Source organism: Vitis vinifera, chromosome 18 (genome assembly GCF_030704535.1).
Source record: "Vitis vinifera cultivar Pinot Noir 40024 chromosome 18, ASM3070453v1".
Taxonomy (NCBI): domain Eukaryota; kingdom Viridiplantae; phylum Streptophyta; class Magnoliopsida; order Vitales; family Vitaceae; genus Vitis; species Vitis vinifera.
In genome coordinates this window covers 3,652,628-3,666,102 of record NC_081822.1, presented here as the reverse complement: position 1 = coordinate 3,666,102, position 13,475 = coordinate 3,652,628, and the positions used below count along the sequence as shown (strand labels likewise).

The 13,475-nt window shown below is 36.7% G+C and overlaps 1 protein-coding gene across 1 annotated transcript; it reads left to right on the top strand.

Moving 5' to 3' along the window:
* Positions 1-237: 237 nt before the first annotated feature.
* LOC100242038 (uncharacterized) lies at positions 238-12,841 on the top strand. Its single transcript, XM_002285794.4, has 4 exons — positions 238-639; positions 736-823; positions 11,932-12,084; positions 12,656-12,841. Exons 1-4 carry the CDS (start codon positions 507-509, stop codon positions 12,687-12,689), a joined length of 408 nt encoding a protein of 135 aa, XP_002285830.1. The 5' UTR covers positions 238-506; the 3' UTR covers positions 12,690-12,841.
* Positions 12,842-13,475: the final 634 nt, after the last annotated feature.

The window sequence follows — 13,475 nt, the reverse complement described above, 5'->3', positions numbered from 1 at the left end:
ATTAAAATAAATAGGCCTTAAGTGATAAGTTCCAATTAGAAAAAAGATTAATGAAGATTCAGGAAAATATTAATAATTGATTATCACAGAAGATACATTTTGACTTGTACAAGAAGCTATTTTACCCCCAGCCAAAAGCAAAAAAGCTAGTGTAAAAACTAAAAAGGGCCCTGACGTGTTAGACGGTTTAAAATTAATCCTGACTATTAATGGACACATAATCATGTAGATAGAGACACGGTATATAATAATGTGGGCGTAGACAGGAATAAAATAACATGCCATCGTGGAATTGGAGGTGAAGAGAGGCGAAAAAAGGAAAAAGAAACGGTGCGGAAAAAGAGAGAAAAGAGGAAAGTTAGCTTGGGAATAGAGAGGCATACGGAGAGAGAGGGGCTGGAAACAGATTAGCAGAGGCTGTAGAAATAAAAGAAAGTAGTCGTTGGAGTAGATCAGATCCGTCGAGAAAAGAGGACAGATCGAAGTGAGTAGAAGAGAAGGGGGCAATGGATTTGGCGGAGCTGTGGGCAATCTTCGGGCCAGGCATCGCGGGCGCGATCTTCGGTGCCGGCTGGTGGTTCTGGGTCGACGCCGTCGTTTGCAGTTCCGTCAAGGTTTCCTTCGTCCACTACCTCCCTGGTCTGCTCTTATTCTCCTTTCTCTCTACTCTCATATAGTTTTTTAGGGTTTTGTTTTTGATCTTTCACTCTCCTTTTGTTTTTTGCCTGTTTGCAGGAATATTTGCGTCTCTGGCGGCTGTGATGTTCAACTCCGTTAGAAAAGAGGACATTGACTACTCTCCATATGAAGAAGGCGAGTGGAGGTCAGGATTCCTTTCCTCTCTGTTGCTTTTACTGTTTATTTTGTTTGGTTATCTCTTGTGTTTTTTTGTTTGAATCACTTGTCTATGATCGATTTCTTTGTTGGTCATGGGTTTTGTGAATTATGATGCGTATTATTTTTATACTATTTGGATGCAAAATCAACGTCAATGTTTGATTTTTCAGTAGTTTGTTAGGGCTTTGCTGTTCTCAAATATGAATTTTAGGGTAGAGGGAATGAAAAATGTGGAAAGTTCTAAATGAGTTAAATGCACAGATAAAATTAGCTAGTATTATTTTCCCCAGAATTTGGGCTCATTGGCATTTGACGGTGCTGAGCAAAACTAATGGATGCATAGTCATCTTCAAGAATGAGACAAGTGATGAGTTGTTGATGATCAATGGTGGATATGTGCTAACAACCTTCAGTACTGAGAATAATTCCAAGTCTTCTCTGTATTTGGTTTGAAGTGTCTCTGACGCAGGCTTTAAACTCTGGAGTTTCTGTTTGCTGACTGGGGACAACCATTAACTTACTAAATACAGATTATAGGTTGTTCAGTTCATTTAAATGTTTTAGAAACCTTTGCTTGGTTAGAATTAAAACATGCTGTGGCCTATAGCATGGCCTATCTCTTGCAAATGTTCTCTGCTAGATTCTCTTCTTGTGTCTTGCTGCTTGTATGTTGATTTACTAAATACCAATTGTAGGCCCATGATGCATAGCTCAAGTGGTAAAGGGATGGGGAGGGTTTATGGGAAATTCCATGTTCAAGTCCCAATGGGGACAAAAATTTACCTATTAAAAAAAAAAAAAGAAAAAAAAAAGAAAAAAAAAAGAAAAAAAAAAAAAGAAATACGAATTGTAGGTGGTTTGGTTCATTAAACTGTTTTGGCAAATTTTGTTTTGGATACAATTAAACCATATTCTGGTCTATTGCTTATTATTGTTCCAAATTCCAAACATATCTTGCAAAGCGATAGAAGTTTTTTTTTTTTTGATAGACAAAAAAGGACTATGTATTAAAAGCACCTTAGAGAATGTGAAGCAAGTATACACGAAGTATACAATCAAAACCCAAAATAGGCGAAAAAGTGAGGAGCAAAGAAACCTTCTCCATACTAGGGGCTCAATTTACAAAATCTAACATAGAAAAAGTGTGGTCCTCTGTATACACCTTAGCCCAATTCACAAAAGTATATATGAACACAAATTTAATTGCTTGGTCTGATTGCTTAACATCATTAAAGGCCCTATTCCTTTCCTTCCAAATGGACCACCACAAGCACAAAGTAGTCCTCCATGCTTTCTTCCACTTCTTACCCACAAAAGAGTTGTGCCAATCTAATAGGTTCCATCTAATTGAAGAATGCAAAACTCACTCCACTCCAAAAATGGAATAAATCAAATTCCACGATATTCTTGCTTTGGGACAAAAAAGAAGCAAGTGATCTGTGGTTTCCTTCTTTATTTTGCACAAATAACACCTATTTGAGAGATGCTAACCTCTCCTTTTAAGCTGATCAAGAGTTAGAATTTTGCCCCAAGATGCTTCTTAGGCAAAAAAAACTAACCATCATTGGAGCCCAAGTCCTCTACACAATACTAAACGGAAAAGGATCTCTAGGTCTTCTAGAAAAGGAGTAGTAAAGAGATCTCCTTGAGAACCTACTATTCTTGGTTTCAATCCAGTTCAGATTGCCACTCCACATCCCTTTTAGCTACCAAAGGTTGTAATTTCCGAAGCGAAGTTTCTACTTCACCTAGCTCTCGATCATTAAAATGTCTTGAGAAATGAGGGTTCACTACCCCCTTCCTTATCCTTCTCGCAAGCCTCAACCACCCATCCATCTTTGTTGACCACACAAGAGAAAAGATTTAGGCAAACCTCTTTTAAGGTTTGGTTCTTGCGCCACAAGTCTTTTCAAAATTTAACCCTTCTCCCATCCCTAACTAAAATGTGAGATATGCTTCTTATATCCTTCCCATTTATTCTTGATGGGCTTCCACACCCCAACTCCATAACCTTCTCTCATTTTTCCCGAATACCAACCTCCTTCATTTACTCTATACTTCCCTATTATGATTTGTTTTCATAAGGGCTCCCTTTTTGTGGCAAATGTCCAACTTCACTTCCCAAGCAAAGCTTTGTTTAGGAGAATAGGGTTATGAATTTTGAGGTCCCCCTCCTTCTTTCCTAACCAAACTAGATTCCAATTCACCAAATGAAGTTTTTTCTCTAGTGCACCACCTCCCTATTAAAAATCTCTTTGGATCTTTTCAATCCTTGAGCTAACCTTTTTTGGATAAGGAATAATGACATGAAATTAATCGGAAGACTTGATAAAGTGCTTTTAACTAAAGTAGGTCTCTTGCCCTTGGAAAGGTATTGTCTCTTCCACATCGCTAATCTTCTTTTAAATCTCTCTTCCACTATATCCCATACCCTAGAAGATTTAAACAAGGCTCCTAAAGGTAGACCCTAATAGGAAGTGGGTAGCTTCCCTATTCTACAACCCAATACCGAAGATAAATTCTCCATATTAGCTATCCTCCCTGCAGGAATAACCTTGCTTTTTCCATAGGTGCATGGAAAGTGGAAACTCATGAAATCTGACAATTCGCTTGGAAACTAGAAGAGGTGCAAGCCTTCTTCGAGAGGTTGTCAACACGCCCCATCTCCGTGGAGATTGATGATGTCATGGTTCGATTGCCTACAAAGGATAGTGTTTTTTCTGTTAAGTCTTTCTACTCCTCTTTGGCCAATAGGAGAGTGAAGTCGTTCCCCCATGGTATAGTATGGAATTCTTGAGTGTCCTTGAGAATTAGCTTCTTTGCTTGGGAAACAACTTGGGTCAAGATTTTGACTTTGGATCAACTTAAAAAGAAGGGATAGGGGATTCCTAATAGATGTTACTTGTGTAAGGAAGAAGAAGAAACAAGTGACCATATACTCATTCATTGTTCAAAAGCTCGTCTGTTGTGGCAGTTGATCTTTGCGCTCTTTGGTATCCCGTGGATGTTGAACTGTTCAATTAGAAAGGTCCTTTTGAGCTGTCACGGGTCCTTTGTTGGTAAAAAGAGGAAGATGGTTTGGAAGGTTGCTCCATTGTGTCTGTTTTGGGCTTTATGATGAGAGAGGAATAGAAGAGCTTTTGACAAATTTGAAAGCATGGATCAAACAATTAAAAATTCTTTCATGTATCTATTTTGGGATTGAGTTAGACTGTATATTGAGGGAGGCTCTTTATCATTGTTAGACTTTGTGGATTGGGTAGGCTCTTGATAGGGCGCATTAGTGGGTTTTTGTTTTTTTGCGCATTTTTTGTCTTTTGTTTTCTTTGTATATGACGTATATATATATATTATTCTTATTTACTTATAAAAAAAAGAAAAAGGTGTTTATTTATTTTTATTTTTAAAAATATTTTCTCTTGCCTTTCTTTTCCTTTTTTTCATTGTGGGTGTGGGGGTGGGTGGGGTTGGTTTGTGTTGATTATATATTATGTCATTGAGGCTCATTTGTTTTGCCTAAGTTGAGACTACAGGTACAAGGGACTAGAAAAGATTTTGATGGAACTGTGGAATCTAATAAATGGTTTTAAAGTTGTACAGATATGCCAAAATTTTAAAATGGAACTGTGGGCAGAATCAGTGCCTTGACACTATCATGATTGCACAATATAAATGGTGATGAAGAGGGTGGCGATGCTGGTGATAGACTAATGGGGCATCAGAATTCAGTTTCTGCTGTTGTATTCATCTTCAGCCATGATTACACAATACTATGGCCTTTAAAAAAAAAAATTATTTTATATATATATATTTTAAAGTTAGGTTCCTTTTAATACACCTTACCCTCCTTGCCTATCTATCAAAAAAAAAAAGAAAAAAAAAAAAAGGAAAAAGGTCATAGTATTTTGGCAATTGCACAGACTAATGCAGGAGTATGTTGAGATATATGGGATATTTTGGGATGGTTCATGAATTGCTATATCATGAGATATAGTTGGTTACATGCTTACAAATGTTTTGGGAATTACTTGTTGCTTTCAAATAATGAACTTACCTTTTGTGTTTTAGATCCTGTAGCATACATTAGGATTGGTTTAGATCCTGTAGCATGTGTGGATTATTTGCAACTGATGGGGTGTTTTTTCCCATAATGAGCTCCATATTTGTTTTTTTTTTCAATTCTAATGAATTTTGCTCAAATGTTAATGGCATTTCACATGTTAAAACACTTTTTAGTTTTTATTTTTTTGTTACAACTCTATTCATGTCAATTTTTCAGAATAATGTATCTTCTTTCCACCCGTACTTAATGCTGTGAAGATTAACCCATTTTATTTTTGTCTTGAATTATGTTTGAAGAATATATTAGTGTAGAAGAGCAACTTGTGTAGCCATATAAAATCTTGAATATCTATTAGGTCTATGTATAAAAAATTATGCTACTTCTATTATTCCGACAAAATCTTGAATGCCCTGTTTGTCTTGAATATATATAGATATATAGGGGCAGCATCTGGTCATGTTTATGTGTGTGTTTTCTCTCTGCTTCAAAGTAAGGTTGATGCACATTATTGTTTATCAGTGACTCATCATAATAAGTGGTGCTCTAATGGTGAGTATATATAGCACCTTAATTTAATAAATATCAAATTTGAGCTTTTTATTATCTAGATCAAGCATGAACTCATTAGAGTAATGAAATGCATTCCTTTTCCTTTGAAATTGTAGATGTTAGTATTTGCACTACAATGATTAGATCAATAATTTTAAGATAAAATTGAATGGAGTAATATGGGTGGCAAATTTTAAACCTATGAATGTTTTTTTGATAAGCTCATAATAAATAAAATTTATAAATTTGAAAAGAAAAAATACAAAAAGGCTGAAGATAGGGCACACCAAAGTACACATGGGGTATATTAAGGGTGCAAGAACAACGAAAGGAGGGCACAACACCTTACACCTATTTGGCTTCTAACCAGTCAATAAAATCCATCATAGACATGGAAAACGTTCTATATGATGACACTTACATCCCAAAAAGCTATGCATCAAAAAGGATTTGAGCAATTGTTTCAAAGTTGCCACATTTTCAAAACCCTTCAATTCCTCTCTTGTCAAATGGTCTAGAAACGACCCAAAAAGGACAACTAGCCATGCCCTCTTCTGCCTCTTTTCTATGTAGAACTTGTTCCAACTTAGCAACATCAATCTAATTGAAGAATGCCTCACCCATTGTAATCCAAACATAGAAAAAATTAATTGCCATAAAATTCCTGCTAAAACACAATGAATAATCATGTGATCAATGAATTGTTCTCTCTTTTCATAAAAATAGTTTATATTCCCTAAAGAGACTTTTTTTTTTTTTTGAATTAGTTAAAGACACCCCTCTTCTTCTTAATTGGTCCAACGCCAATATCCTTTTCCAAGTTGCATCTCGTGCAGGGAAAAAAAAATTCCACTCTTATTAGGACCTATGAGTTCCAAATAACTCTAGTTGGAAAAACATTTGAATCCTTTAGCGCAAAAAAGGAGTAGAAAGCTTTAATTGAGAACTTTCCACTCCCCATCTTGCTCCCAAAAATCTTCTATCCACAAATCTTTTGAGCTGGATATGACATATAAGGCAATGAACTCTACTTTTAAAAACATCCCACCTTTTCCTGATAACCTTCCGTAATCCAACACCGTTACCCTTTCTTAGCACCTTAGAACACTAACCTCCCTTTTCCACTCTAAGCTTCCCTGTAATCATTGTAATCCAATACCCAAAAGGAGTAGTATTGAGCAACGTTTTCAAAGGCTTTTTTAAGGTACACCTCAAGATGAGGTGTAACAAAAACATGCTAAGATTTTGTAAAAAAACACAAGACTCCAAAAAAGTGTTCGCCTTTAGAGTTGAGACTACCTTGAGGCATGCATTTTGCCTCCTAATGTTTGAGGAGCAAGCCTTCATGGATCTTGGTTGCTCAAGTGGCCTACATGTAAAAAAAAAAAATGAACAATTAAAGAAGAAAACCAACCTTTTGACTTCGAAAATCCTATAAGTGAAAAATCCTAATCCTAACCCTAACCCTTTATGGAACCCCTCACATCACATACGTTGGTGCCATTGTCACCACAACCTCAAACTCTCTAAAAATCAACAACTTCTTAGTTCGATGTTTCATCTCTGTAGCTTCATCGTGGTCTCTCAGGTTTGCTTTTTTTTTTTTCCATTTTTGTGTTCCTTTTCTCTCATTCTATCTTCTTAGTTCTCAACTTCTTACCATAATACATATATATATATATATATTTACTTATTTATTTGCCTTTTTAAATTAAATTAATTTAATTATTATTAGGCATTGATATTTATCATCAATAAAAGTTATTATATCTAGGTTAATATTGAATTTTATTTATTTTGGTAAGGAATTTTAATAATATGAGATCTATAAAATTTTGATTCCATCATATATCTTTTTTTTTTTTTTTTTTTTTGAAATAGCAAAAAAAAAAAAAAATTCTGATTTATTATGCTTTTTTGTGATAGTGTGAAACTAATAGTATGATTTTTATTTTGAATTAATTTGTAATTAGGTTTTAAGTTTATTTAATTTATTTTTAGTTGTTTTATATATTTTAAATTATTTTTAAATATTTATTAATTATAAAATTTAGAGTCTCAAAAGGCTTACTCCTCAATGTTTGGAGGCTTATACCTTGCCTTACAAAATAAAAATGCCTTGTCTCATATTTTCGCGTTTGAAAACTTTGGTGTTGACTATTGAGAACAAAAAGATTCTTGATGCGAAAAGATAGTTGGAAGAAGGTGTTGGTTCAAAGTTGAATCAAAGTCCTTTGAGATTTTGATCAAGGTGATTAAAGGAAATGTGGTTGGTAAGGTCTAGGAGAGCGGATGTGGATTCTCCTCTTAGATCATGTTTAGCGAGAGGGCTCAACGTTGTTATTGGAAGGGGTTGAAGCTTGTTGTGAACCATGAATCCTAACCTCCACATGCATCAAATAAACGCTTATCAAATCAATTAGTATGCACTAAACCTAGGGGAGATGCACCTAAGGATCTTCAATTAGAGTTTGTACATCCTAAACAAAGGAGGTGCATCAATGATCATGATGAATCTAAGGCATGTAATCAATGTATATATGATTGTCAATGACATAACCATAACAATACATGCAAGACATGTGTGAAAGGAAAAAATTGAGGGTCTAAAGTAGGGTTAGGGTTTTTACTCAATTTCTTCTTTATTCTCACTCTATGGGATTTTCGAGGTTAGAAGGTTGGTTTTCTTTTTAATTTTTTTTTCTTATGTGGGCTACCTTAAGAACCTAGATCCACAAAGGCTTATACCTCAAACATCAGAGCATAAAAGGCACAGTTGAAGCGTGCCTCAAGGGAGCCTCAACTTTAAAGGTGAATGCCTTTCCCCAATTTTGTGTTTTTTACAACTCATTTGCACATTTTTGTTATGCATTGCCCTCAAGGCGTGTCTCAAAAATGCCTTTGAAACCTTGGTTTTGCCATCTTATCCAGTTTATGTGGGAAGAAAGCTTTGATGTTTGATTACTTCGCTATGGTGTTTTGGTAGCTTATTTGTAAAGCACAAGACGAGGGGTTTTTCAAGGATTTCTGTAATAATAGTTTATCCAATGCCACTTTCTTAGTTTTGATTCTAGAAAAAGGAGTAGCAAAGGATTTGAAAGACTTTAAACCCATTAGCCTACTAGTTGTATAAGCTCTTGATAAATGTCTTTGATTAATAGGCTAAAAAAATGGTGGTATCAATTTAACACCCCATTGTGGAGGGTAGGCAAATTTTGGATGTAGTTCTCATAACAAATGGAGCCATAAACTCAAGGATAAAAAGTTCCAATAACAAGATCATTTATAAGTTGGACATTGAAAAGGTGTACAATCTTCACCAAAGGCATATAGCCTTCGCCTATGTACACTTTAACCCACGTAGAGAAATTGAAAAAAAAGGATGTATTTTAGTCTTTGATTTGAAAACTCCTCATTTTCAAAACATCTTCAATTTCTTTCCTTGTAAATGATCTAAAAATATACATAAAGGAGTAGCTCTCCAAGCCTTAGCACAACTTCTACCAATAAAAGAGTCGTGCCACCCAAGAAGAGCCTCCTTAATCGACTTAGTGATAACCCATTGAATACCAAAAATGGAGAACACCAATTGTCATAAAATTCCCGTCTTATTACAATGTAGGAGAATATGATCAATGAACTTTGACTCTTCCTTGCACAAGGTACACCTGTTGACCAACGCCCACCCTCTTTTTTGAAGTTAATCCAAAGTCAAACACCTTACCTTGACAAGCCTCCCAAGTGAAGAAACTCATCTTTGTAGGAATCCATGAGTTCCAAATAATCATTAAAGGGAAAGGGGTAACACAACTTATCTCCAATAGAGAGTAAAGCTTTCTTATAGTGAAAACCTCTATGCTATCACCTTTCCAAACCACTCTATCCTCCTCCGAACTGCTCCATGTCAGCCAACTCCCAATCATTCAAATTTCTGACAAAACAAAAGTTACAAGTTTCTCCTTCCCATCTCTGCTCCCAAAAGTTAGCTACCTATGCCTCTTTCAAAATAGATAAGACAAATAAGGAAGGAAAAGTCTCACATAAGGGCTCCTTACTGCACCAACTATCTTTCCAAAACTTCACCCTACTACTACCCACTGCAAAAGAAACCATTGTTTTAAAAAAGTCTCACTGCTTCCCAATCACTTTCCAAACTCCGACCATAGGAATCTCTCACCACACCTGACCTCCAACTTCCTTCTTCCTCTCTAAACTTACCCTTAATGATTTTCTTCTGTAGTGAATTTCCTTCACTAGAGTAAGGCTAACACCACTTTCAAAGAAGGGCCTTATTTAGCAAAGAAACAGAACGAACACCAAGGCCACCTTTCGATTTGGCTTTGCAAACAGTTGGCCACTTCATTAAGTGTAATTTGTTTTCTAAGGCCCCTCCTCCCCAAGGAAAATCCCTTTGAATCTTCTTTAATCTTAACCTTACAATTATTGGAATGGTAAATAAAGACATGAAATGGGGGGGAGACTCACTATGTTTTTTAAAAAAGTACTTTATTCAGTCTTCCTATTCATGTATGTCTTTGTTCATCATTCCAAGAAGGGTGTGCTTAAAATTGGAGTAGATTCAAAGAGATTTCTTTCGGGGTGGTGGGGCTCTTATGAAAACCCCCATTTGGTCAATTGGGTTATTGTTTTCTTGGATAAAAAGAATGAAGGACTTGGCATTAGAAATTTGTCCCTTTTAAATAAGGCCCTCATTGGCAAGTGGAGTTGGAGATTTGCAATAGAGAGATAATCCCTTTGAAAGCAAGTTATAGTAGAGAAGTTTAGGGATGAAAAGGGGAGATGGTGCTTTAGTAGTGTGAGGAATGATTATGGAGTGGGTTTGTGGAAAGTTATTGGTCGAGCACACCCTCCTTCATTGCCTTAAGGCAAGTATTCATTGGTAGTTGATATTTTCACAGTTTGGAGTGGCTTGGGTGCTACATTCTGCTGTTAGAGGAACCTTTGTCAATTGGCAGATATCTTTCATAGGAGATAAACAGAAAATGGCTTGGAAAATCACCCTCTTGTGTGTGTTTTGGACCCTATGAAAGGAAAAAAATAGAAGATCTTTTGAAGACCTTCACCAAACAATCAAATCCCATTGTCATGAGTACTTATTTGGAACTGGTTAGAGTATGTATGGTTGATCGTTCATTAACCATCATAGGCTTTTTTGATTGACTTAACTCTAAGTAGGAGAGAAAGCTTGTTTTTTGTTTCTCACTCTTCCTTTGTTTGCCTATTGGTTCCTATTGTGTACATTGTATGTTCCTTGGTGCACACTCTGTTTAAGCACTGATAATAAAAATATGTTTTTACCTATCAAAAAAGAAAGATTCCTTAAAGCCCTGCTATCCCATAAGAAACCTCTTTGGATCCTTCCCAAATCTTAAGCTTGCTCTTCTTGGAATTACTAAATTGAAATGCAATAGAGTGGCAAGCTATACAATGTGCTTTTATTCTGGCCTGCACCTATGAAGTTGACTTTGTTGCTTTTACATCAACAGGACTCATAATTGAGGTAATCTTTGAAGTTTGCTTTGGCCCATCTAGTGGTGTCCTAAAACTTTTGATTGTGACAGTGACCTAAATATTGCCAATAGTTTTTCTTGTAATCTGTTTTGAATCAATCAGGATCCATGCATACTGGTGACTTGTTTTAGGTAGGTTCTTAGGTGGTGTAGGTCACCGTATGTGGATGATTAGTTGTCTTAACTTGAAGAGGATATTTTTAGGTGAGTTGTTTTGTTTGGGGGGGGGGGGGGGATGGTTTGGTTGGTTATTTGTTGCAGTTGAAGACATGTCAGTACAGGCTTAGGGTTTTTGGGTCTCTCATATTGGACCTTGGGCCCCTGAATCTTGGATATTTGAGCCTTATATAGCGCAGGATAGATGAGCTGTAGCCTTGTCCAGTAGCAGCCCTTGCCACTCCCAGGCCTTGTGAGCAAGGTGCTTAAGGCCAAGGCAGGTGGCTGCTAACTGTGAGTCTTCGTCTCTTTCCACATTCCATGAGCCACGCTAACTGATGGTAGCCTAGGTCTACTGCCAAGCTGTGCTGACTTGCCTAAATCCTCAGGGAGTTATCCTCTTTTGCATCCACCACTAAGGTAGGCTCCCAATGTTATGGACACATGAGGAAGCCTGGGCCGGGCGTCTCTATGGAGGCACCACAATTTCTCAGCATAGAGTTGTCCAGAATCATTCTGTGTATCAATGGTAATATTGCATTAATTAGGTCTGGCCATATCACAGTACTGTGGTCCATGGTGTCTGCTTTGATTGCCTGCACGGTGAGCTAAGATTTTAATCATCATGATCCATTTCTGTAAAGCATGTGTGTGTGTTTTAATTTTAAAATTAGATTACTTTTTCTTTCTTGTTCAAACTGGACTTATGAGGTTCCCGTCCTCTTCATGATGTTTGCTTGTTTTGGGGTGACAAATGTCAATTCTTCTCACAGTTGTAACTTCTTAATATTGCAGATTGAAGCTCTGGCTTTTCTTTGCTTATGTTGTATCCTTTGTCTCTCTGGCTGCATCAGTGGGCCTATTGATACAAGATTCACTTGAGAAATCTGGCCCTTCTGTGTGGACAGGAACTGCGGGTGTCTTGCAGTGTGTGTTTGTGTTGATAAGGTAAATGATGCTTTGGCTTTAAGATTCTTGTTTGTGTATCTTCATCAGTCAAATCTTTTCAAACATGAGCGACATTCTTGCTAGATTATGCATTTGGAACATTCACTTGCCCACATTCCCCACACTTATCAACATAAAGAGAAGCTTTCCTAACTAATAGTGTATTGGGATTTGCCAATTTATTATTTTCAAGGCAGTCAGCTTGACTATGTTCAACAAAAATTCTACTGGATCAACTTCTCTTCAACCTTGTTCTCATGAAGGAGCAAAAAGTTGGTTCTTCCCTGGATTTATGTGTGCAGTACATGTGCTACAAAGCATTTCAAGAACTTCAATTTTAATCAATGAAATATTGGTCTTCCGCCCCTGGAAAAAGTTGATTTTGATCTTGTCAAAGGAGTGCTTGGCATTTGATCCTTCTCGTCTCCCCCAAACAATTCTCTTACACTCATTATCCATACTATTTCAATGCCTTGTATGCATCAATGTAAACTGTTCAATATGTACATGCTGTTTGGATCTTGCATCATTTTCTAACTCAATTCGTTGACTCAAAATTTGTTTCCTGCAGTGGCCTGATCTATTGGACCTCTCATTCAGAGTAGGTTGGGAGTAATCGGAGGCCATTTGGGAAGTTGTCCATGCATGTATCAATTTACTCATTTAATGAATGGGATACAAAAGTAGTTGAACTCTGTAAATATTTCTTCTGCTAAACAATTACCAGCATAAAAGAAATAGACCTATTGGATTGCCACTCTTGTTTATGTTTGATTGGTCCATCTGGTTTTTTTATTTGCGCTCTTGATCATCAGATATAGACCACTGGCTTCACCCTTGCTGGAATTATGACAGTTGATAAAAAGTTAAAAACTTGTTTCCCAGATACATCTGGATCCCAACAACCACTAAGTGTTGGCAAATCATGAATCTACTATTATGAAAAATGGTTTGCATTTTTCAATGACGGGACATAAAAATCTGTGGAAGTAATACATCTATTTCCAATCTCAAAAGCATTTTAAAATGGGTTGCACCACTCTTATGCCAAAAACCTAAACTGGTCACGTTCTATCAAAAGTCATGATTGCAGACCTGCAAAAGGCTGAGAAATGAAGAAATGAAGACCTGCAAAGCCTATGGTCTACCCAATCGACCGCATATACTAGGGTCCATTCTCACATACTTCCTTTCAAGGATGAATTCAAATTCAATTGGATCACAGAGGGCAACGAGGTGGTACCAGGACCTTATTCACAATAGCTCCCTCAAGCTATCTCAAACATCTATAATGCACTCTCTTCTGAGTCACAACCACGGTTGCAGCCACTGTTCTGCTTCCTCTTACCCTCCCTCATCGGGGGCTTTCGTCTCTGAAGCCGCTGGAGTTC